General features: G+C 37.5%; 1 protein-coding gene across 1 annotated transcript in view; it reads left to right on the top strand.

Moving 5' to 3' along the window:
* The window catches only part of SLC6A7 (solute carrier family 6 member 7), a 251,730-nt gene that overhangs the window by 206,415 nt on the left and 21,105 nt on the right, over window positions 1-24,210 (top strand). The window contains exons 11-14 of the mRNA XM_053716191.1: window positions 3,241-3,353; window positions 3,430-3,561; window positions 10,800-10,899; window positions 14,422-14,522. Of these exons, the coding sequence (XP_053572166.1) occupies window positions 3,241-3,353; window positions 3,430-3,561; window positions 10,800-10,899; window positions 14,422-14,522 (446 nt within the window). The remainder of the gene's footprint in view (window positions 1-3,240; window positions 3,354-3,429; window positions 3,562-10,799; window positions 10,900-14,421; window positions 14,523-24,210) is intronic.

Below are 24,210 nucleotides of genomic sequence, written 5' to 3' on the forward strand. Positions count from 1 at the left end.
TTGGCATTTATATTGTAATTCTGTCTCATAATCTGGAGTTATGAAGCACATTAGGAACAATATAATGAAGAAATACAATACTAATAAACAGATTGCAGTATAGTTAGAGAATTATATATTAGTTTATTTAGCTGCAGGATAAGAAAGCAGAATTTGTATAGTGTGATTAAATATATCACAGTCAACCATATGCTAGTGACACACAGTCAGAAATTGCAAAGGTGTTAATTAAGTCCCTCTACTGACAGATTTTCGGTTTAATTCCTGTCTTATGGTTGGGATCAGATGTGTCCTTTTCTTCTTGTTAGGCAGAACCTAAAATCAGGAAAGATAGATAGTGAAAGATACAGAGACATGTGTGTGATTGGGAAATAAAGGTCAAGGTGTTGTTAGGGTGTGAGGCTGTTGGGGGGGGGTGTCCCCTTGGCTTGGGGACATGTCTAGAGTTTGAACTGGGAATATACAATATGAGCCCTTTAAACTCAAGGGTCACTTGAAAATGACAGTTTTCTATCCTGTTAGATGCTAAGTTTATAGCAATAACTGTGATGTGAAATGGCTCTAAAACTGTGCCTCCATCTCAGTCAAAATTACATTTACAGAACTGACCACTTATTTAAAGGATCATTAAATTCTGTAGAATTGCATAATAAAAAGACAATGCAGTGTCACTCTGAATTTCAAATTAGTAAAAACAAATACTGACAAATTTCAAACTTACTTGGATTTCCCAGCCCCCTGTATCATGTGACAACCATCAACCAATCACAAAATGCATATAAATATCTATTATCAACTCTTGCACATGCCCTGTACCAGCTGGTGTTTCAGAATGCGTGTATATAATGGGAGCATTTAGCTCTTTTACAAGCCCAAACCATAAACTTAAAAACAAACACCCAAAAAACCCTTACAATAAACCTATCACTAACCCCCAAAGATCCACTTACAGTTTTTGAAGTCCCGCTTGAACGATCTTCATTCAGGCAGCGAGAAGTCTTCATCCAGACGGCCTCTTCAATCTTCATCCCGGCGATGAAGTCCTCATCCGAACGGCGAGAAGTTTTCATCCAGGCGGCCTCTTCAATCTTAGGATTTAAGCAGCTCTCATTCTATTGATTGATTCATCATCCAATAGATTGAGAGCTGCTTAAATCCTATTGGCTGATTTGAAAAGCCAATAGGAATTTAGCAGCTCTAATTCCTATTGGCTGATTCAAATTTTTCATCTTGAATCACGCACCTTGCATTGAAGATTCAGTGCATGGCGGCGACCGTAGGAAGAAGATGCTCTGAGCCGGATGTCTTCAGGATGGACTCACTCCACGCCGCCGAGATCAAGATAGAAGATGGCGCCTGGATGAAGATTGAAGAGGCTGCCTGGATGAAGATCGTTCAATAACTATTTACTAACTAGTCTACCAAGTTAAAATAAATACAAACTTACCTGTCAAATAAAAATAAAGCCTAAGCTAGCTACAATATATTTATTTAGACCAAATGTCCACAGCACTGTATTTTCTTCAGATACTTTATTTAAACAAACATAGAAAAAGCGACATTGCGAGTCTAACGACTCTTATTCATGCTAGTCGTTAGACTCGAAATGCTGCTTTTTCTATGTTTGTTTAAATAAAGTATCTGAAGAAAATACAGTGCTGTGGACATTTGGTCTAAGTATATGTGTTTGGGGGAGTAGGCAAAGTCCCTGTCTTCATGTGCACTGAATCTCCTTAAAGTTGCTGTTTTATATGTGAACATATTACAATATATTTATTAGTTATATTGTAGCTAGCTTAGGTTTTATTTCACAGGTAAGTATGTATTTAGTTTTAAATAGGTATTATTTAGTTAATAATTGTAAGTTTAATTTAGCTCTATTTTAATTTGGTTAAAGTTAGGGGGTGTTAGGGTTAAGGTTACATTAGGGTTAAGGTTACGTTAGGGTTAAGGTTAGGTTTAGGGGTTAATATAGTTTAATTTAGGTTGTTGCGATGTGGGGGGCTGTCGGTTTAGGGGTTAATACATTTATTTAGTGGTAGTGATGTGGGAGGCCAGATGTTTAGGGGTTAATAGCTTTATTTAGTTGCAGCGATGTCGGGGAGCGGCGAAATAGGGGTTAATAGATTTATTATAGTGTGGGCGATGTTGGGGTGCAGGGGAATAGGGGTTAATAACTTTAGTATAGTGGCGGCGATATCGGGAGCGGCAGATTAGGGGTTAATAACATTATGTAGGTGGCGGCAATGTCAGTGGGGGGCAGATTAGGGGTGTTTAGATGTGGGATTTATGTTAGGGTGTTAGGTTTAAACGTTACTTTTTTTCCCCCCATAGACATCAAGGGGGCTTACGGAGCTTTTCATTCCGCAATCGCAGGTGTTAGGTTTTTTTCTGACCCGCTCTCCCCATTGATGTCTATGGGGAAAGCGTGCACGAGCATGTCAAAAAAGCGCTTGTTTTGGTGCAGTATGGAGCTTAAAAGCACAATATTGCACGCACAAGCCGGGTTTTTGAAAACTTGTAATGGCTGCGCTATAGGGGGTTAAATAACGGCACTTTTGTTGCATTCATTAATTTCCCTATAGCGCTCAAAACTGTAATCTACCCAATAGTTAAATAATTTTATTATTTGAAAATTGGTTGCCTATAATACGTTAAAACATTTCCTCTTTTGAATTTTTATGTTCCTTTAAAAGTACAGAGAAATTAAAATGAAAGTAGCACGATTTAGAAAAAAATAATTACAAAAAAACAGAGAAGTCCTAACACTATATGATCATAATATTGTAAGAAACATTGTTGCAAACATTGCTGCCATGTAGTGCACAAGGTATGTGAACACTCAGTATGCTTTAATGAAAAACAACTATGTTTCAATAAAGGATACCAAGAGGTTTTTTACTGTACATTCGTTCATCTGAATTTTTTATTTTATTTAGACTTCCTTTTAATATTGTGTTTTTCAGTTTCTTATTGGTATAAAGTCCATTACATTTACTTTACTGTAGAGCTGATTCTCACACAGGTTCTCTGGAGCAAGGAGGTATAGCATTGCTATTAATGGCATCCTTTTAAAAAATGACAATAGGGAAGACACATAAAACCGAGCATTAAAAAAAGAAAACTGCTGAGAGAAATATTTATTTGATTATAGCCCAACATTCCAATCCGCTCAAGGATCTATGTATTTCTGTTAGAGACATTGGAATTCAGTAGAAACATTCTTTGTACATTTTGCAGGTCCAGGACTGGCATTCGTTGTGTACCCACAAGCTATGACCATGCTTCCGCTTGCTCCTTTCTGGTCATTTTTATTTTTCTTCATGCTACTGACCCTTGGTCTGGATAGCCAGGTAGGAGATTGCTTGTTAGTAGATAAAGAGGATCTTGGTGCATGTTCTTCCAACTGATTTTTCTCTTGTTCTGCAGTTTGCATTCATGGAAACTATTGTGACAGCCATCACGGATGAGTTCCCTTACTATCTGAGACCTAAGAAAGCTTTCTTCTCTGCAATTATCTGCATAATTCTGTTCCTGTTTGGGTTGATCCTTACAACTGAGGTATCTGTTTATATATTCATCATTCTTATTCATTCTTTTATTTTGATGAAAGAATTGGCTTCCAAATTGACTCAAAGAAAAGCTACTGAGCTAATAATGAATATAATTTTTATAGAACAATCTAACACTCAAATCTATCCAATTTTGTTAAAATTAGATTGATTAAAGGTGTTGTGAAGAAACAATGAAAACACATTTGTTTTAAAAATGTAACCTGATTATTTGTCATATTGGTCCGGATTATGAGTGGAGCGAAATTAATACTCCCGCTTGAGAATTATTTGCGCTAGAAGTAAGAGTTTTGCGCTCATCGGGTTGCGCTTGTATTATGAGTTGAAAATAAACAGTTTTTGCTCTAGCCGTAACCCGATTAGCACAAAATTCTGAAGTTAGAATATCGCGTGCATGTTAAGGTTTTCTTCCATATAATTTAATTGGAAAAAATGTGGGAAAAACCTAACACCCCACTCTCGCACAAACACGATCGCATATTCTCATTTGCACTAACCCGACATGAAAATATGAACATTTCACATTCCACTGTTCTGCACATAGCAGAATATGTTCTATTTATTTATGAATAAATATTTCTATATATATATATATTATGTTTTTTTGGTAAAATATATATCTATACCTATATATATATATATATATATATATATATAAATAAATTTAAAAAAAAATCTATGTGAAGAACATTAGAATGTACATAACACACTTCGGGTTTCAAGCTTTAGGTATAACGCGTACATGAAGAATGAGTTAAATGTAAAATATTAAATTTAAAAAATATTAATAATTACTAAGTATTATAGATACTGTGATATATATATATATATACAGTGGGGGATATTTATCAAGCCATCAACCTGAAATAAGCTGGAAATTTTGCAGCGTAATTGTGGCCAGCTTGATTCGACCTAGTTATCAAAGCCTACAGACCGGCAAAAGTTGAAATCTGTGACGTAACGATCCACCGGTCTCAATCCGACACAGATCGATGCTTCCGCGGATGCCATAGGAATCAATGGGAGTCTGAAAGCAGCAAAAGCTTATGTTCGATGCTGCCAGATATTCCATTGGTTTCTATGGTAGAAAACCAATTACGTTAACCCCTATCGCGCTGCTCCCGGACCCCACCGCAACTAAATAAAAGCATTAACCCCTATCCCGCTGCTCCCAGTCCCCACCGCAACTAAATAAAAGTATTAACCCCTATTCCACCGCTCTTGGACCCCACCGCAACTAAATAAATGTGTTAACCCCTAAACCCCTGGCCTCCCACATTACTACCACTTACTAAACCTATTAACACCAAAACTGCCAGCCCCCCACATCAACATAAACTAAATTAAGCTATTAACCCCTTAACCTAACAACCGGCTAACATTACATTAAAATTACAACATCCCTATCTTATAATAAATTTAAACTTACCTGTAGAATTAAATTAAACTATGAATTAGCCTACCCTAACTATTATACTAAAAATACATTAAACTTCCAATTAAATTAAATATATTACATATTAAAAAAGCCTAACCCTACTCAAATTATTTAAATCTACAATTAAAAATTGCTAAAAAAAATAATGCTAAGTTACAAAAAATAAAAAAACACAGTATCAAAAATAAAAAAGATTTACACCTAATCTAATAGCCCTATCAATATAAAAAAGCCCCCCCAAAATAAAAAAAACCTATCCTACAATAAACTACCAATAGCACTTAAAAGGGCCTTTTGCGGGGCATTGCCCCAAAGAAATCAGCTCTTTTACCTGTAAAAAAAAATACAAACACCCCCCCCAACAGTAAAACCCACCACCCACACAATCAACCCCCAAATAAAAACCCTATCTAAAATACCTAAGAGCCGCTAAAATCCTATTGGCTGATTAGAACCTTTCAGCCAATAGGAATGCAAGGGACGCTATCTTGGATGACGTCACTCGCATTCAAGATCCAGTTTACGGCGGAGACCATATTGAAGAGGAGCTCCTCGTTGGATGTCTTCAGGATGCACCCGCTCCGTGCCGGATGTCTTCAGGATGGACCCGCTCTTCGCCGGATGGATGGAGATAGAAGAGGCCGCCCGGATGAAGACTTCTTGCTGGCTGGATGGATCCTTCAAGCGGATCGTCGGGGGTTAGCGTTAGGTTTATTTAAGGTTTTTTTGGGTGGGTTTTATTTTTAGAGTAGGGTCTGGGCAGTAAAAGAGCTAAATGCCCTTTTAAGGGCAATGCCCATACAAATGCCCCTTTCAGGGCAATGGGGATTTTAGGTTTTTTAGATTAGGTGTAAATCTTTTTTATTTTTGATACTGTGGTTTTTTATTTTTTGTAACTTAGTGTTCTTTATTTTTTGTAACTTAGCGTTTATTTTTTTTGTAATTTAGTAATTTTTAATTGAGATTTAAATAATTTGAGTAAGGTTAGGTTTTTTAATATGCAATATAGTTAATTTAATTGGTAGCTTAATGTATTTTTAGTATAGTAGTTAGGGTAGGTTAATTAATAGTTTAATATAGTTTAATTTAATTGTAGTATAATAGTTAGGGTAGGTTAATTAATAGTTTAATATAGTTTAATATAATTCTACAGGTAAGTTTACATTTATTATAAGATAGTGATGTTGTAATTTTGGCAGTGATGTGGGAGGCCAGGGGTTTAGGGGTTAATACATTTATTTAGTTGTGGTGGGGTCCGGGAGCGGCGGAATAGGGGTTAATACTTTTATTTAGTTGCGGTGGGGTCCTGGAGTGGTGGGATAGGGGTTAATAACTTTATTAAAGTTGTGGCTTTGTCCGTGAGCGGCGGGATAGGGGTTAATAACTTTATTAAAGTTCAGGCGGGGTCCGGGAGCAGAGGGATAGGGGTTAAACATTTTAGTATAGTGGTGGTGTTTAGTAACAGGGTATAAATAAAGTTGGTAAAAAGCCAAATAGCAGCGAGATCGATGACTGCTAGTTAACAACAGTCCGCTGCTCATCGCCTCGTACTTGGTATGCGGCTTTTTGTTTGCTTTTTTAATAAATATGGAGATCGTATTCAGGTCCGCGGATGCGATGTTAGGCGAGCGTATTGCTGCAGTTGAATGCAAGAACGGCTTGTTGACGGCTTGTTAGATAGGCCTCAGTATCTCACAAAAATGAGTACACCCCTCACATTTTTGTAAATATTTTATTATATCTTATCATGTGACAACACTGAAGAAATTACACTTTGCTACAATGTAAAGTAGTGAGTGTACAGCCTATTTAACAGTGTAAATTTGCTGTCCCCTCAACACACAGCCATTAATGTCTAAACCGTTGGCAAGTGCAACAAAAGTGAGTACACCCCTAAGTGGAAATGTCCAAATTGGGCCTAATTAGCCATTTGTCCTCCCCGGTGTCATGTGACTTGTTAGTGTTACAAGGTTTCAGGTGTGAATGGGGAGCAGGTGTGTTAAATTTGGTGTTATCACTCTTACATTCTCTCATGCTGGTCACTGGAAGTTCAACATGGAACCCCATGGCAAAGAACTTTCTGAAAAATAGAATTGTTGCTCTACATAAAGATAGCCTAGGCTATAAGAAGATTGTCAAGACCCTGAAACTGAGCTGCAGCACGGTGGGCAAGACTATACAGCGGTTTCACAGGACAGGTTCCACTCAGAACAGGCCTCGCCATGGTCGACCAAAGAAGTTGAGTGCGTGTGCTCAGCGACATATCCAAAGGTTGTCTTTGGGAAATAGATGTATGAGTGCTGCCATCATTGCTGCAGAGGTTGTAGGGGTGGGGGGTCAGCCTGTCAGTGCTCAGACCATACTCCACACACTGCATCAAATTGGTCTGCATGGCTGTCATCCCAGAAGGAAGCCGCTTCTAAAGATGATGCAAAAGAAAGTCTGCAAACAGTTTGCTGAAGACAAACAGACTAAGGACATAGATTACTAGAACCTTGTCCTGTGGTTCGATGAGACCAGGATAAACTTATTTGGTTCAGATGGTGTCAAGCGTCTGTGGCGGCAACCAGGTGAGGAATACAAAGACAAGTGTATCTTGCCTACAGTCAAGCATGGTGGTGGGAGTGTCATGGTCTGGGCCTGCATGAGTGCTGCCGGCAATGGGGAGCTACAGTTCATTAAGGGAACCATGAATGCCAACATGTACTGTGACATACTGAAGCAGAGCATAAAGTATTCCAGCATGATTATGACCCCACTGCCTTGCTAAAGAAGCTGAGGGTAAAGGTGATAGACTGGCCAAGCATGTCTCCAGACCTAAACCCTAAAGCATCTGTGGGGAATCCTCAAACTGAATGTGGGGGAGCGCACAGTCTCTAACATCCACCTGCTCTGTGATGTCGTCATGGAGGAGTGGAAGAGGACTCCAGTGGCAACCTGTGTAGCTCTGATGAACGCCATGCCCAAGAGGGTTAAGGCAGTGCTGGAAAATAATGGTGGCCACACAAAATATTGAGATTTTGGGCCCAATTTGGACATTTCCACTTAGGGGTATACTCACTTTTGTTGCAAACGGTTTAGACATTAATGGCTGTGTGTTGATTTATTTTGAGGGGACAGCAAATTGACACTGTTATACAGGCTGTACACTCACTACTTTACATTGTAGCAAAGTGTCATTTCTTCAGTGTTGTCACATGAAAAGATATAATAAAATATTTACAAAAATGTGAGGGGTGTACTCACTTTTGTGGGATATTATATATATATATATATATATATATATATATATATATATATATATATATATATTCTATGGATTATTTAGAAATTTTTAATACATCTATAAATAATTATTTAACACAGAAACCCGACAGGAGTACACTAATTCTTCATATGCGTTAACCTGACATGAGTTATATTAAGGTGCGTTATGTATTTATTAATGTAAATAATTAATGTAGATATAATGAAAAACATTCTAAATAATCCATAGAATATATATTTTACAGTATCTAAAATAATTATTAATTATTGTTGCAGTATGCAAAGTCCTGAAGTTAGTGAGAGTCGGGTTTCGCTATTTCACCAGAAATGCTTGTACAATGCCGCCCCCTGCTCACTGGCAGCCAATCGGCTGCTAGCAGAGACTGTCAATCCTCCCAGATTGAATCGAATTGGGATGAATTAAATTTGCTACTTTTTAAGTGGCGGAGAGGTTACAGAGCAGCGGTCTTATAACCGCTGCTTCTTAACTTCTGTTTCAGGAGAACCTGAAATAATGGGTCTCCAAAGCAGCATCCGCTACTCAATAAATGGAGCCCTAAATGTGTTTGCTTAAGCGCAAACTAGATTATCATGTGCCGTATTTGTGCAAATGAAGACCTAGGGGCCGAATTATTCAGGCTCGCCGGAAACAGCAGTTATGAAGCAGCATTATTAAGACCGCTGCTCCATAACTGGGCCGCCTGCTCTGAGACTGCGGACATCAATCCGCCCGATCCTATATGATCGACTGATTGACACCCCCTGCTAGCGGCTGATTGGCCATGAATCTGCTGGGGACAGAATTGCACAAGCAGGTCACAATATTTTAAAAGGTTACAACAGTAACGCTGTTAGCAAAAATTGAATTGTTTTGAAGTCTGTGCTCACACCCCTTGAAATACCTCTTGAATGTTATCTTGCTTTACACCTTTGCTGTGACCAATTAGTGACATGTATAAATGAGTGTTTACACATATTAAGCAATCACTGTGCAGCATGTAAGATGTTCAAGGTTTATAATTCCATAGAATGCACTCCAGCCTCTATGGGGTGTAGAGACATTAAACTGCTCAGTACAACTACAGTAACAGGGTTACTGCTCACCATGCTCTTGTTTTTCCTCCTGTGCAGCTGTCTTTAAAGTCATTCTCTCATCTTATCCCCTTACCATTATTAGTTAGTAAAGCTCTGCATCTTCACACTGGGTGCCGCCATCTTGGAACTTATATTTATTATGTAACTTTTAAACTGTGCAAAAAACACCAAAAATATAACGTTCATTTCTCCTCTCTATTATGTGAGCTAAACTAAAGTGAAAGGTACAGCTGTCAAAATGCCAGTAACATCACAGATCTGTGAAAGTGCAATGCTTCTGTCACATGATGCAACAATAACTGTGCTACAAGATGGCGGAGCCCAGTATAAAGATACAGAGGTTTACCAGCTGGATCCTGTAATGAGTTAAAGGGACATGAAAGCCAATTTTTTTCTTTCGTGATTCAGAAAGAGCATGTCATTTTAAACAACTTTCTAATTTACTTCTATTATCTAATTTGCTTCATTCTCTTGATATCACTTGCTGAAAAGCATATCTAGATATGCTCAGTAGCTGCTGATTGATTGCTGCACCTAGAGGCCTTGTGTGATTGGCTCACACATGTGCATTGCTATTTCTTCAACAAAGGATATCTAAAGAATTGAGCAAATTAGATAATAGAAGTAAATTGGAAAGTTGTTTAAAATTGCATGCCCTATCTGAATCATGAAAGTTAAGTTTTGACTAGACTGTCCCTTTAAAATAAGTGAAAAGCTTTAAAGAGAGCTGAGGGTATGGGGGGGGGGTAACAATAACATGATGAGTAGTAATCCTGCTATTGTAGTTGTACCCAGCTGTTTAATGTCCCTTTAAATGATCAATATGCATAATTAAACCTTTTATGGTGAATTCATTTCTGAGTTAATGCCTCATTAAAGATATAGGGAATCCCAACAATTTTCTTTCATGATTAAGATAGAACCAATTTTAAAAAAACTTTCTAATTTACTTCTATTATCAAATGTTCTTCATTCTCTTAGTATTTTTTGTTAAAAAGCAGGGACATAAGCTCAGGAGCCTGCCCATGACTGAAGCACTATATGTCAGCAGTTTTGCAAGAAGGTCATCCTTCTTGGAAACCTTTTAACTGGAAACTTTTTAAAATTCTATGTTCTGCCTGAATAACAAAATACAATTTTTGGGTCTCATATCCCTTTAAGTTTATGTATAAAATATTTTTCCAAATGATTAAAATGAGTAAAAGATAAAGTATACTTAATTAAACACTATACATTGTATACTGTTTTACATTGTCACTAAGTTAACAGTTTATCCAAAGTAGCAATTATATAGAATTAGACATGAATTCAAATCAACCAATGCATGTAAACAAATACGGCGTGTTTTAGTATTAGTAAATATAAGTGACAATCAAATAGAAGTCACCCTAAATGGTTGTGAACATGTCTGACTTGTATATCCCCAGGGAGGAATGTATTGGTTGGTGTTATTGGATGACTACAGTGCTGGATTTGGCCTCTTGGTTTTAGTAATCTCCTTCTGCGTTGTGGTCTCGCGGATTTATGGTAAGTTCTTGCCACAGTCATTTCAGGTTGTAGATAGGGTTGCCACTTCAGCTATGTTTTCCTGGACACTTATGAGTTACACATGCTGCAGGGTGTGCAGGGAGGACCATGTATTGTGTTTCTGAACAGCACTATTCATATTCCCCCCTGCACACCCTGCAGCATGTGTAACTTATAAGTGTTCTGTATTTTAAGGGACAGGTGGCAATCCTAGTTGTAGCTCACTATAAAAATGACCACTAAACACAGTAGATTAACATAATCAGTAAATGTATAATAAAAAGACAAGGCAAAAACACTTTGAATTTCAAATGAGTTTGTAAATTTCTTTCTAACAAATGTTGTTATATTTTCCCTTCCACTGCATCATGTGATAGTTATCAGCCAATCACAAAATGTATATTTGTATATTCTGTGAATTTTGCACATGTTCAGTAGGATCTTGTGCCTCAGAAAGTTTGTGTGTTTGTATATACAGTATATATATAAACAGGGATCAAAATGTCAAGTCCTAAGCTACTAGCCAGGACAAAATGTTACTCGTTACTTCTAATCCCACCCACACCCCAACCACTACTTCACCCCCTCTTTGCATATGTTTAGCCATTGTGAACTATTTTGTAATTTTTTGTATGTTACACCATAGTGAATTAAATAATGCTACACACTGTAATAAGTTAACAAAACTAAGTTCAAAGCATTTAGAAACATCAACTAGAGGTTCTGGAGAAGACAACAGCTGGATAGAAAAAGGAAGTTGTAAAACAGAGAATGCAGAGAGTGCTGACAGTCATGGAAGACCTGGAGATTATATTTTTATTAATTATTACCGCTCTTAACTATCTTTCTCAACCCCCTCCTTTCTTCAATCTCTCTTTTTACCCTCTACTCTCACAGGCCATATTTTCTCTTTACACTCTTTCTTTCCACTTTCTCATATCTCTTCACTCTTTTTATCTCAATTGTCTCTTAACTCTACTGTCCACTTTCACTTTTTCTCTACAGTCTCTCTCTCTCTTTGCCCCGTTTACCCTCTCAGAACAGTCTAAGCACTAATGGGGTCCCTACAGCCCTAGAGAAATAACATATCCTTGCACTATCATGGCTATATTATATTCCTTTATATAATAGTTTTAGCACAGAGCCCAAAATGTGTGTTTATCAGTGCTGCAATAGGAATGTACATTCTGCAAATACAATGGCCTCAAGTTATCAAGGTCTGTCAGACCTGATTCGACAGTGCGGATCAGGTCCGACAGACCTCGCTGAATACGGCGAGCAATATGCTCGCCGTTTCAGCATTGCACCAGCAGCTCACAAGAGCTGCTGGTGCAACGCCGCCCCCTGCAGACTCGCGGCCAATCGGCCGCCAGCAGGGGGTGTCAATCAACCCGATCGGATTGATTTCCGGCGATGTCTGTCCGCCTGCTCAGAGCAGGCGGACAGGTTATGGAGCAGCGGTCTTTGTGACCGCTGCTTCATAACTGCTGTTTCTGGCGAGTCTGCAGGCTCGCCAGAAACACGGGGCATCAAGCTCCATACGGAGCTTGATACATAGGCCCCAATGTGTCAACTTTGCTACTTACAACATGCCACAAGACATCAGGCTCAATATTCACTAACTTTCACTCGCCAGCATTAAATTTCCACTCGCCAATGGCTAGTGGGCTAGTGGAAAATTTTGAGCCATGTATATAAAAATTGTTCATATTAAGAAAATGAAAGTAAATTGGAAAGTTGTGTGCTATAGCTAAATCATCAAAGCTTAATTCTGACGAGTGATCCTTTAAATGTAAGTAATGTTTTTAAATAAGCATCTGTCCTTCCTTCCATGTCCCTCATTTCTTTAGGTTACTTACATTGTATATTTTAATACAAATAAAGCAGATAATAAAAGTATTAGTATATTTTTCTCACCGTAGCATTTTCCTTCTATGAGGACTCTAATAGCTGTGAGTGAAGAAGTCTGGTTTATAAAGTTGGAGATACAACTGAATGAACATTTTGTCCAGACCTTCATACTGCCTTTAGTTTGAGCTCCACAAATAGACCAGAGGTTTAGTGGCTTTTGCACACGTTTTGTTAGCATATAGTGCATTTCTTACTAAGGGCCTGATTCTCTAAATTCTCTGGTATGGAGTGAAATATGTCACATGCCCTTACATGGGCAAACCTCAATAAATTGAAATGAGGGATGAATCTGGAAGTTACAATAGAGGGTGATCTGTATCCCATGGAAAGCAATGCAGCTCTCTGGAACGTCGAGAGTGAAAGTGATATGTGTTGAAATGATGTTGTTCATTAAATAGGATCTTTACATTAAAAAAAAATATTTACTGTGAAGTATAAATATGACTTTTAATGCATAAATTAATGTTGCTGTGTATTTTTAATATGAATTCTAATGTCATATTAATACAATTTTTAAAGGGTGGTTTAATTATGATTTGTTCTAATTTTATTGAGCACTGTACTCTAATGTACGTGTGTCGCCTTCACATAGAGAAATCTAGGGAACACATCTTAACAAGATACATAGCTCTCAATATAAAATTTGCTTTTAGAGAATAAATGTGAAGGATCTTGTATCATCAACAGATCTTTTTAAATAAACTCACCAGAGCAGGGAGCTTTAGAAAATAGGCCCTTAAAGGGGCCTGATACACAATTTTTCATTTAACTGAATAAAATAGACACTACTATAAAGAATAATATGCACAGATACTGATTAAAAATCCAGTATAAAACCTTTTAAAAATGTACTTAGAAGCTCCCAATTTAGCACTGTTGATAAGATTAGCCTGGGACACCCACTGAAAGGGACTGTTAGCAGAACCTCCCCCCTCCCCTATCCCCTGCATATGAAAAGACCCATTATACAAACTAAATTAGTCTGATGTCTGTATACATCAGTATGCATCTAAAACTTCGGGGCTTGGTTAGGAGTCTGAAAATCAGCACAATGTTATCTAAAGATAAGCAAAACTATACATTTTTACAAAAACACACCCAGATGGGCTATATAAATGGATCATCTACAAAACATTTATGCAAAGAAAAATCTAGTGTACAGTGCCCCTCTAAAGATAAAAAAAAGTAAAAATTAGAATGTGCTTGGGAACATTTAATTATTAAACAGAGATATTTTTGTAATATATTTCCAAAAATGCCTTATTACTGTTTAAGCAGCATATGCGTAACTAGAGCGTCAGAATTCAAACACTGCCTGATCAGAGAGTTGGCAGTGCTATTGCATCAGTGAAGACATAATTTGTGTCATACAAGCCGCTGATGACCCAAGGTGTGGTGTTTAAATGCTGTTGCACGGGGCACTCACAGCATATTCCGCTGAAAAACAGTAATAACGTCTAATAGAATCCTTTTTTGTTCTAAAGGAAGTACATTGCAAAAATCTTTATTTTCCAAATTTAAATGCACATTTCAGTTATGACCTTTCCATCCCTTTTTTAGTTTGTGGTTTATTTCTACTATTGGTAATTCTATATTTCTTTTCTTCTATAGGAGTCAAGAATTTTTGCAGAGATATACAAATGATGCTTGGGTTCAAGCCTGGTATTTATTTTAAAGCATGCTGGGCATTTCTCTCCCCAGTGACATTGCTGGTAAGTGTGGGTTAGAATATGGAGTCATAAAGTTGGGCTGAGACTAAAAACAAAACAAAAAAAATAACTAAATATAAAACCATTATTTGTATATTTCATGATAAATTGCATGTGCTCATATTGACAAAGTGAATACAGACTTCTAAAATGTTATATATGTTTGCTTATCTCCCATCATGTCCTAAAGGTTTACTAAAAAGAGCTACTGCAAAAGGTATAAATGTAAAAATTCTTAATCCAAGTCTTCTAACTTTTTTGGAGGGTTACTGGGATGTGGGAGTTTAAAAAACTTGTGCAAATAATGTTCAGTGGTTCTACCTCATTATGTATTGCCAGCGATTTGGCAGGGAATATACAAGAGCATTATATGCCTGGTACTATAACAAAAGCATCTTTTTACAATGTATCACACATGTCTTCACATTATACAAATTGGGCCCAATGAACCAAAGAGAAATTTGCTTTAGTTTTTGATACAAAAAAACCCTGTGTACTGTTAAGGGTATGTTAGTAACACTAACATGAAAATATAATGCAGTTTAATTTATGAAAACCAGAACAATTCCATTTGCTATATGCTAGAGGTAAAAATTAGTTAAAGGGACATTGAACCCAATTTTTTTTCTTTCGAGATTCAAATAGAGCATGCAATTTTAAGCAACTTTCTAATTTACTCCTATTATTAATTTTTATTCATTCTCTTTCTATCTTTATTTGAAAAGGGCATCTAAGCTATTTTTTGGGGTTCAGAACCATGGAAAGCACTTGTTTATTGGTGGGTGAATTTATTCACCAATCAGCAAGAACAACCCAGGTTGTTCACCAAAAATGGGCTATTATCTAAACTTACATTCTTGCAGAAGGAAGAAAATTTGATAATAGTAGTAAATTAGAAAGTTGCTAAAAATGTCATGCTTTATCTGAATCAAGAAAGAAAAAAGTTGGGTTCAGTGTCCCTTTAAGTAGAAAAATTGGAAGAATGGGCTGGTAAACCGAAAATGAGATTCAATAATGGAAAATGTAAGGTTCAACATTTTAGAAGTAAAAACAAGCAGGTAACCTAATATTTAAATGCGACTGGGCATAGAAAAGGAAGAGGAAGAATTGATTTGGGTGTACTTATAGATATCAAGCCAAAAAACGGGTGCACAATGCAGGGCAGCAGCTTCTAGGGCTAATAAGATACTAGCATGTATTATTATTATTATTATTATTATTATTATTATTATTGGTTATTTGTAGAGTGCCAACAGATTATAATTAAAAGGGGCATTGATACAAGGGTAGAAGGAATAATTCTGTCACTATATAAATTCTGGTAAGACCTGACCTTGAACATGGAGTGCAGTTTTGGGGACCAATTTTAAAAAAGACATTGCAGAATTAGAAAAAGTTTAGAGAAAGGCCACAAAACTAGTAAGGAGAATTTAAACTATGAGGAGAGGTTAGCCAAACTGGGTTCTCTTGAAAAAAAACATCTGAGAGTTGGTATGATTACTTTATATAACTATTTTCAAGGCCCATATACATATCTGGCAGAAACTATGTTTACTCCAAGGAAATTGTCTATGACAAGACGTCACAATTTAAGGCTGGAGAAAAGGATTTATTCTCCAGCAAAGTAAATGTTTTTCACTGTAAAAGCAATCAAATTGAAGAACATCTTGCCTAAGGAGGTAGTGAATGCCAATACCTTAGATACATTTAAAAATGTCTTATATACATTTCTACTAGAAACAGAATTCAGAGATATGATTGCTTGTGTTAAATGGGTCACATTTTGAATGGGATTAATCTCAATTGGAGCTTTTATTGTAAATCAGGTAGGATCTGTATAGGTTGAACTCGATAGTCTTCTATCTTTCAACCTCATATATTACGTTACTATGTTAGCTTAGAAGAACTGTGAATAACTTCCAGGGTATGACAAAGGCAATGGGATTCACCTATTGTGCTAGTTTACAACAAAAATGAAGAAATCAGACTATTAGGTTATTTTCAAATGTGACTACATTATCATCAATATGAGGTAAGTATAGGCGTAATCACCAGTCTATCTCACTGCCTTTAGAGTTCGCCACATCACTGTATTCAGAAATCCTTCCTGACCCTTGGAATCCCAGAGGTAGAGGGAGAAACTTTCAATCTTACTTTCCTGGTAGGTGTTGAAACTGTGTGCAAACTTTGTGTGAAGTTATACACATATATATGATAGAGAGGTTCCCTCTGCACAAGAACCCTCAATTTGAATAATAATAATAATTAAATAATAATTTAAGTGACCAAGTGAGGGGAACTTGGTCATGTTTAGGGGGATATTTATCAAAGGTCTGGCGGACCTGATCCGACAGTGTGGATCAGGTCAGCCAGACCTCTCTGAATGCGGAGAGCAATACGCTCTCCATATTCAGCATTGCACCAGCAGCTCTTGTCCAATCGGCCGCCAGCAGGGAGGTGTCAATCAACCTGATCGTACTTGATCGGGTTGAGTTTCGCCGATGTATGTCCACCTGCTCAGAGCAGGCGGACAGGGTTATGAAGCGGCGGTCTTTGCTTCATAACTGGTGTTTCTGGCGAGCCTGCAGGTTTGCCAGAAACACAGGCCCTCAAGCTCCATCCGGAGCTTGAAAAATGGGCCCCATAGAGTTAATTGTGCTGGGACAAAATTGTGGTTGGGGTAATAGGATAGCAATAGGGTAAGTGTGAGTGGACAAACATAGGGTTAAAGAGCTATAATACTTCTACTTTTGTGATATGCCTGATGCTTTAGTAGCACACAAATAACAACCCATTACTAAAAATGGTGGTCTGAGTAGGATTATGTTGCTAAAACTGAGCCCCTGTTTTGTTTTTCATATTGGCTTACTTTTAGCTATTAGCATAGGATCTTGGCCTCAATTTCACACAAAATGTATTGCACAGTAGTATAACTAAAACATATTACATTGTGCTTAGTTTGAAATCAAATTAAATAAATGTGCTTTAAATAAATGAAAATTGTCAGTAAATGTTCAATTTTACACAAAATTTTAAAAGCATCAAGATGACAGAATACCAGAAGAAAATTCTGGCACAAAATATGAAACATACAAGATGGTGAAAATTCAGAAAGCAGCTTTGCAGAGGGAAGCCCCTTGTGACAGTATATGTGACAGCTTGCAGTTTCCCCAGGGTAATAGAAACTCCCCCTCTGCACAGACACACATATTGCAGCATTCCTCTAAAAATAACATGGATTTGGACAATTGATTAATTGCATCATTTACACATCATAATTTGAAGAAAGAAGTAGCAGTCCAGCAATGACAGTATATGACAGAAATACTTATTTTTTTCTTTGCTTTGATCTATTGAAAGGAGTTCTATGTAAAATAGTTTTACCCAACACAATAAAGGGCTAGATTACAAGTGGAGCACTAATTAATGCTCCCACTCGAGGTTTAACTACGCTAGAAGTAAGCTTTTTGCGCGCGCCGGGTTGTCCTCGTATTATGAGTTAAAAGTAAACTGTTTTCGCTCCCGCGCTAATCTGACGAGTGCAAAAAGACGGTTAGAATATTGAGTGTGCGTTTACATTTTCCTTTATTTATTAACACATAAGAATATGAGGCCTATTTATCAAGACGTCAATCGCAAATACGATGGAATTCCTCAGTGTAATTGTGGCAAGCTTGATTCGCCTTATTTATCAAAGCCTACAGACCGGCAAAAGTAGAATTTTGTGACGTAACATACGATCCGCCGGTCCCAGTCCGACACAGATCGATGCTTACGTCACTACAGATGTTCCGAATGCAAATTCGGCACTATCTGACTACTTTTGTAAGTTAACAAAAATCTACCAGGTACGCTCGCCACTATTCCTGGCCCATAGAATTATTATTGTTTTAAAAGATAGATAATCCCTTTATTACCCATTCCCCAGTTTTGCATAACCAACACAGTTATATTAATACACTTTTTACCTCTGTGATTACCTTGTATCTAGGAACCTTCTTCCAGCCCCCTGATCACATGACTGTGACTGTTTATTATCTATTGTCTTAAATTTAGCATTGTTTTGTGCTAAATCTTAAATAACCCCCTGTGCCTGAGCACAGTGTTATCTATATGGCAAACATGTACTTTCTGTCTCTTTATCTTGAAAAGAGATTTATAGAGCATGTGATAAGAGGCAGCCCTCAAAGGCTTAGAAATTAGCATATGAGCCTACCTATGTTTAGTTTAAACTAAGAATAAAAAGAGAAAAAAGCAAAGTTGATGATAAAAGTAAATTAGAAAGTTGATCAAAATTAAAAATCCTATCTGAATAATGAAAGTTTAATTTATACTAGACTGTCCCTTTAAACTATATTAAAATAAAAATTAATCAAATTAACTTTTATACTAAAATTACATTAAGCTACAAATTAAATGAACTACATTTTATATTTAAACACCTAACCCTACTCAAATAATTTAAATCTACACTAAAAAATTACAAAATTACAAAAAACTAACAACTTAGATACAAAAAATAACAAACACTAAATTACACAAAAAAATAAACACTAAGTTACACAAAATAAAAAAGAAACTATCAAAGATTTAAACTAATTACACCTAATCTAAGGGCCCTATGAAAATAAAAAAGCCCCCCCCCAAAATAAAAAAAAGCCCTAACCTACAATAAACTACAAATAGCCCTTAAAAGGGCCTTTTGTGGGGCATTGCCCCAAAGAAATCAGCTCTTTTACCTGTAAAAAAAAAAAAAATACAAACACCCCCCCAACAGTAAAACCCACCACCCACACAACCAACCCCCCAAATAAAATCCTAACTAAAAAAACCTAAGCTCGGGGGGGCGGAGCCAACTGCCGAAGCTACAGGACGGGTTCTCTCAGAGCTCCTGAAATTTAAACTTTAAATTGCTATCTTATGGCTTCCTAAGAATTTATAAAACTCTAAATATCAGCCTACTAGGTCCCTAACACATATTTGGAGGTGGTTTGTGATGTTTGGAACTAAAACAACTTATTCTCAGCTCTGAGGCCTACTAACTAGTGGAGACCGCGGCTAACATCCCATCATCTCACTTGAAATCAACCACCCGCTGTCTACACGGACAGTAAAATACCTCCTGTATCCTCCATCTTTAATTTAGATTAATGGAGCCACAAATTTATTCGGCGCTACTCGCCTTAGGGCGCTCCATGGATGAACACCAGCAAGACCTCGTGGCAGAATTGAGAGCCGTTACGGCCCCATCCCATAATAGTACCCTGCAGGAGCAAACCGGGAGGGAGTCTGCCTGGTTGGAAACTAACCCTTTACAGAGTGATAATGATTACCCCCATGACTCGGTCGACTGGGTTATAGCAGACAGGGAGGTCTTGAATGACAGAAAACCAGAGCAGCCGGATATACTTTCACAGGCCAGTGACTTACAGCTCTTACCAGTACCCATAGAGCCAGAGCGGCGTAATGTAACGCATCATATGGAGCTACAGACACAGCGACCGGGATCGTCTGATGAATGCAGTTTACCGCAGATAGCTCTTACCTACGTGAGTACCCCTGGGAGTTCTCCTGCAGAGTCTAAGGCTCAGTCATATGAGATGGCTGCATCGGGAGCGGAGCAGAGCAGGCCGCCTTTGAAATATCCCGGACTGCAGCAGTCAGTTCCAGAGAAACCTAATCACAGAAGATCCGGAGCACATTCTGACCCTCATCCCAAATTCTCTAACCCATCTGAACAGAGGTCACTCTATCCTATTAACCCTTCTCCTCATAGCTTCGGCCTTTTTCTGCGAGTTTCAGGCCGGCTTGCTAAACTACTCACCAGCCCAATATCCCATTCTTTGATCACACTAAAGATATCACCTAAGCTAGGCATCGGATGAATCGTAGTAGTACCTCAGGCTACAAGTGTGGACTATTACTGCTGTTTTAGGACCTTTCTACTTGTCGTTTGGCTTTTCATTATATCAGCTACCCATAGATAATAAAAGACTGCAACTCATAGGAAAAGCTCGCAACGGACTATTTCCTAAATTTCAATCTTTAAAAGCAACTCATCTAGCTATAGTTTAAAATGTTCTATTTCCCTCCAAACTATAAATGTGTATAGCTCTTTTGCCAATAATGGAGGTGTAGTTACTGTGATTATATGTTTATACTGTTTGGTATTTAATACTTGTTAACGCATCCCCAGTAAATACATTTGTATTCTAACATATTTTTTTTTACAGGTATCAGAGTGCATTGTTTTATGTTTGCTTTGCACGTCTGTTCCCAGTACTGGACGTTTTAGCCTACTATGTTTTACTGCCCTCTGTTACTTAGATTTCAGAATAGGGGAATCATTGGATACTAGATGTTCACTAATGTCTTGATATTATGTTAGAGTAGGGCTGCCCATAGTCAAATACTACTAAAGATGTCTGTATATTATCTAGTTTCTATTTACCATGTGCATAGTGCAGTTTCCTAACTAGCTTCAGAGGGTATTAACTCCCCATTGAGATCTGCCCCTATACCCCTACATTTCGTTAGGACAGGTAACCTGACGCAGTAAGTTAAATCAAAAAGTCTTAGTCCCCCCTATATATATATATATATATATAAAATGTCTCCTAATAACTAATACAATTCCTTTTCCTGGCTTAATTACTGCCTATGGTTACAGTGTGTATCCTGTGTATACCCCGCTATTGTATCTATGCTTTAGGCTTTAATTTCTAGACCCTACAACTACATTTCAATTTTGAAATTTGTGACCTCACGTGGCCCTTCTTAGGTATAAGCCATGCCTACAATAGGCAATGTGACCCAGCCGTTAAATGTAAAGTATATACGATACACGACAGAACAGACCATCATCTATATTAAATCCTATATCATCGTGCCCAGCCTGTACAAAACTCAATATAGGCCCTGTAACATTATAGCTACCTAATGACATAGATTTATCCTTTCCTGCATTTACAATTATTTGGGCATATATGTAGGGCATGTACACTGATTACATCCATTTACTTGTAATAAAGGTTTAGAATTAGGTTTTAGCTAACTCTATAGCTCATTCACCTCGCACAGTTTATAGTGTTGTTGCGTATAGACACCTTTCCAGTTTGTGATGTACATCATTATATGTTAGGGTTTGTTAACCTTATTCTATTTACATATCTTTATGATAGATGGGTATATGTTTAGTATATTCATTTATGCTTCCTAGGGGACTAGAATATAATATAGATCCCACAGGGTATATGCTAAATAAATGATGTACTACTTGTTTACAGTACTGTTATACTAATTCAGTAGAGACTTTCAATTGGCAGGAATATGCTACATGTTATTGGTAGCAGAGATCTATCCTGTGACGTGATGTGTAATCCAGACTTTCTGGCGATTATGATTAGCATAAGGTTTAATTATGCTCAAACTACTACTAAATTAGTAGCCAATATGTTCTAGATTGTTATATAATATTTCTTCCCACTCATAACACATTCTTTAATGATCATATGATTTACCCCCCACTATATCCCCTCCCTAGCTATAGACCACTCATCATGCCATAGCTCTCTTCCTTATATAAGGAGAGAAACCAGGGCAGTATGTGTTGTCCTTTCTCCAGTAGTCTGCTCAACTTCCCGGCTTAATTTTAATTTTAATTTTAAAATACTCTTTTATAAGCCCCCAATATACGAATTCTTATGCATGGGTAATGACATATAGTTAGTTGGCCCAGCTAAATAGCTTATCCATTCTACTACATCGACTAGTTCAAGAGACCCCTCTATGTTAAACAAAGAAAAATCTTTCATATATATACAGCTCCGCTCTCCACCCTTTCCCCTAATATATATAGTGGTGCTTACCCACTGAATTTCCCCCTCCCCCTTCTCTATACATGCATTTATACTCCTACTTCAGCTCTGAAAGAGCTGGGCATCTGACCATCAGACACCTATTATCTTCTAAGCTACTGGTACGCAGGACCTAAAATTATGTCCCCAACTGGTCAGTCATATATGATATTTAATTGAAAAATAGAGGTCTCATTAGCTTATCACCAATGTACTCTATTGATGCTGAAATATTTCAGTTACTCTTGTTTATATCTTGTTTGTTTGTTTTGTGACAAAAAGGTGTATTGTATTATAAGTTTGTTATGCAAAAACCTCAATAAAAAATTATTAAAAAAAAAAAAACCTAAGCTCCCCATTGCCCTTAAAAGGGCATTTAGCTCTATTGCAGCCCAAACCTTAACCTAAAAATAAAACCCACCCAATACACCTTTAAAAAATCCTAACACTAACCCCTGAAGATTCACTTACAGTTTTGAAGATCCGACATCCATCCTCCAAGAAGCCGGGAGAAGTCCTCATCGAAGCCGGGAGAAGTCCTCATTGAAGCCGGGGGAAGTCTTCATCCAAGCCCGCAGAAGTCTTCACCCAGACGGCATCTTCTATCTTCATCCATCCGGAGCGGAGTGGCTCCATCTTCCAGACATCCAACGCGGAGCATCCTCTTCTTCCGACGACTACCCGATGAATGAAGGTTCCTTTAAGTGACGTCATCCAAGATGGCGTCCCTTAGATTCCGATTGGCTAATAGAATTCTATTATCGGAATTAAGGTTGAAAAAATCCTATTGGCTAATGCAATCAGCCAATAGGATTGAACTTCAATCCTATTGGTTGATCCAATCAGCCATTAGGATTGAGCTTGCATTCTATTGGCTGATTGTAACAGCCAATAGAATGTGAGCTCAAGCCTATTGGCTGATTGATTAGAATTCTATCAGCCAATCGGTATCTAAGGGACGCCATCTTGGATGACGTCACTTAAAGGAACCTTCATTCGTTGGGTAGTCATCGGAAGAAGAGGATGCTCCGCGTCGGATGTCTGGAAGATGGAGCCGCTCCGCGCCGGATGAAGATAGAAGATGCCGTCTGGGCGACGACTTCTGCAGGCTTGGATGAAGACTTCGGCCGCTTGGATGAAGACTTCTACCGGCTTCAATGAGGACTTCTCCCGGCTTCAAAGAGGACTTCTCCCGGCTTCTTGGAGGATGGATGTCGGATCTTCAAAACTGTAAGTGAATCTTCAGGGGTTAGTGTTAGGATTTTTAAGGGTGTATTGGGTTGGTTTTATTTTTAGGTTAGGGTTTGGGCTGCAATAGATCTAAATGCCATTTTAAGGACAATGCCCATCCAAATGCCCTTTTCAGGGCAATGGGGAGCTTAGGTTTTTTTAGTTAGGGTTTTATTTGGGGGGTTGGTTGTGTGGGTGGTGGGTTTTACTGTTGGGAGGGTGTTTGTATTTTTTTTTTACAGTTAAAAGAGCTGATTTCTTTGGGGCAATGCCCCACAAAAGGCCCTTTTAAGGGCTATTTGTAGTTTTTTGTAGGTTAGGTTTTTTTTATTTTGGGGGGGCTTTTTTATTTTCATAGGGCCCTTAGATTAGGTATAATTAGTTTAAATCTTTGATAGTTTCTTTTTTATTTTGTGTAACTTAGTGTTTATTTTTGTGTGTAATTTAGTGTTTGTTATTTTTTGTAACTAAGTTGTTAGTTTTTTGTAACTTTGTAATTTTTTTGTGTAGATTTAAATTATTTGAGTAGGGTTAGGTGTTTAAATATATAATATAGTTAATTTAATTTGTAGCTTAATGTAATTTTAGTATAAAAGTTAGGTTAG

This window comes from Bombina bombina, chromosome 6 (genome assembly GCF_027579735.1).
Source record: "Bombina bombina isolate aBomBom1 chromosome 6, aBomBom1.pri, whole genome shotgun sequence".
Classification (NCBI taxonomy): Eukaryota; Metazoa; Chordata; class Amphibia; order Anura; family Bombinatoridae; genus Bombina; species Bombina bombina.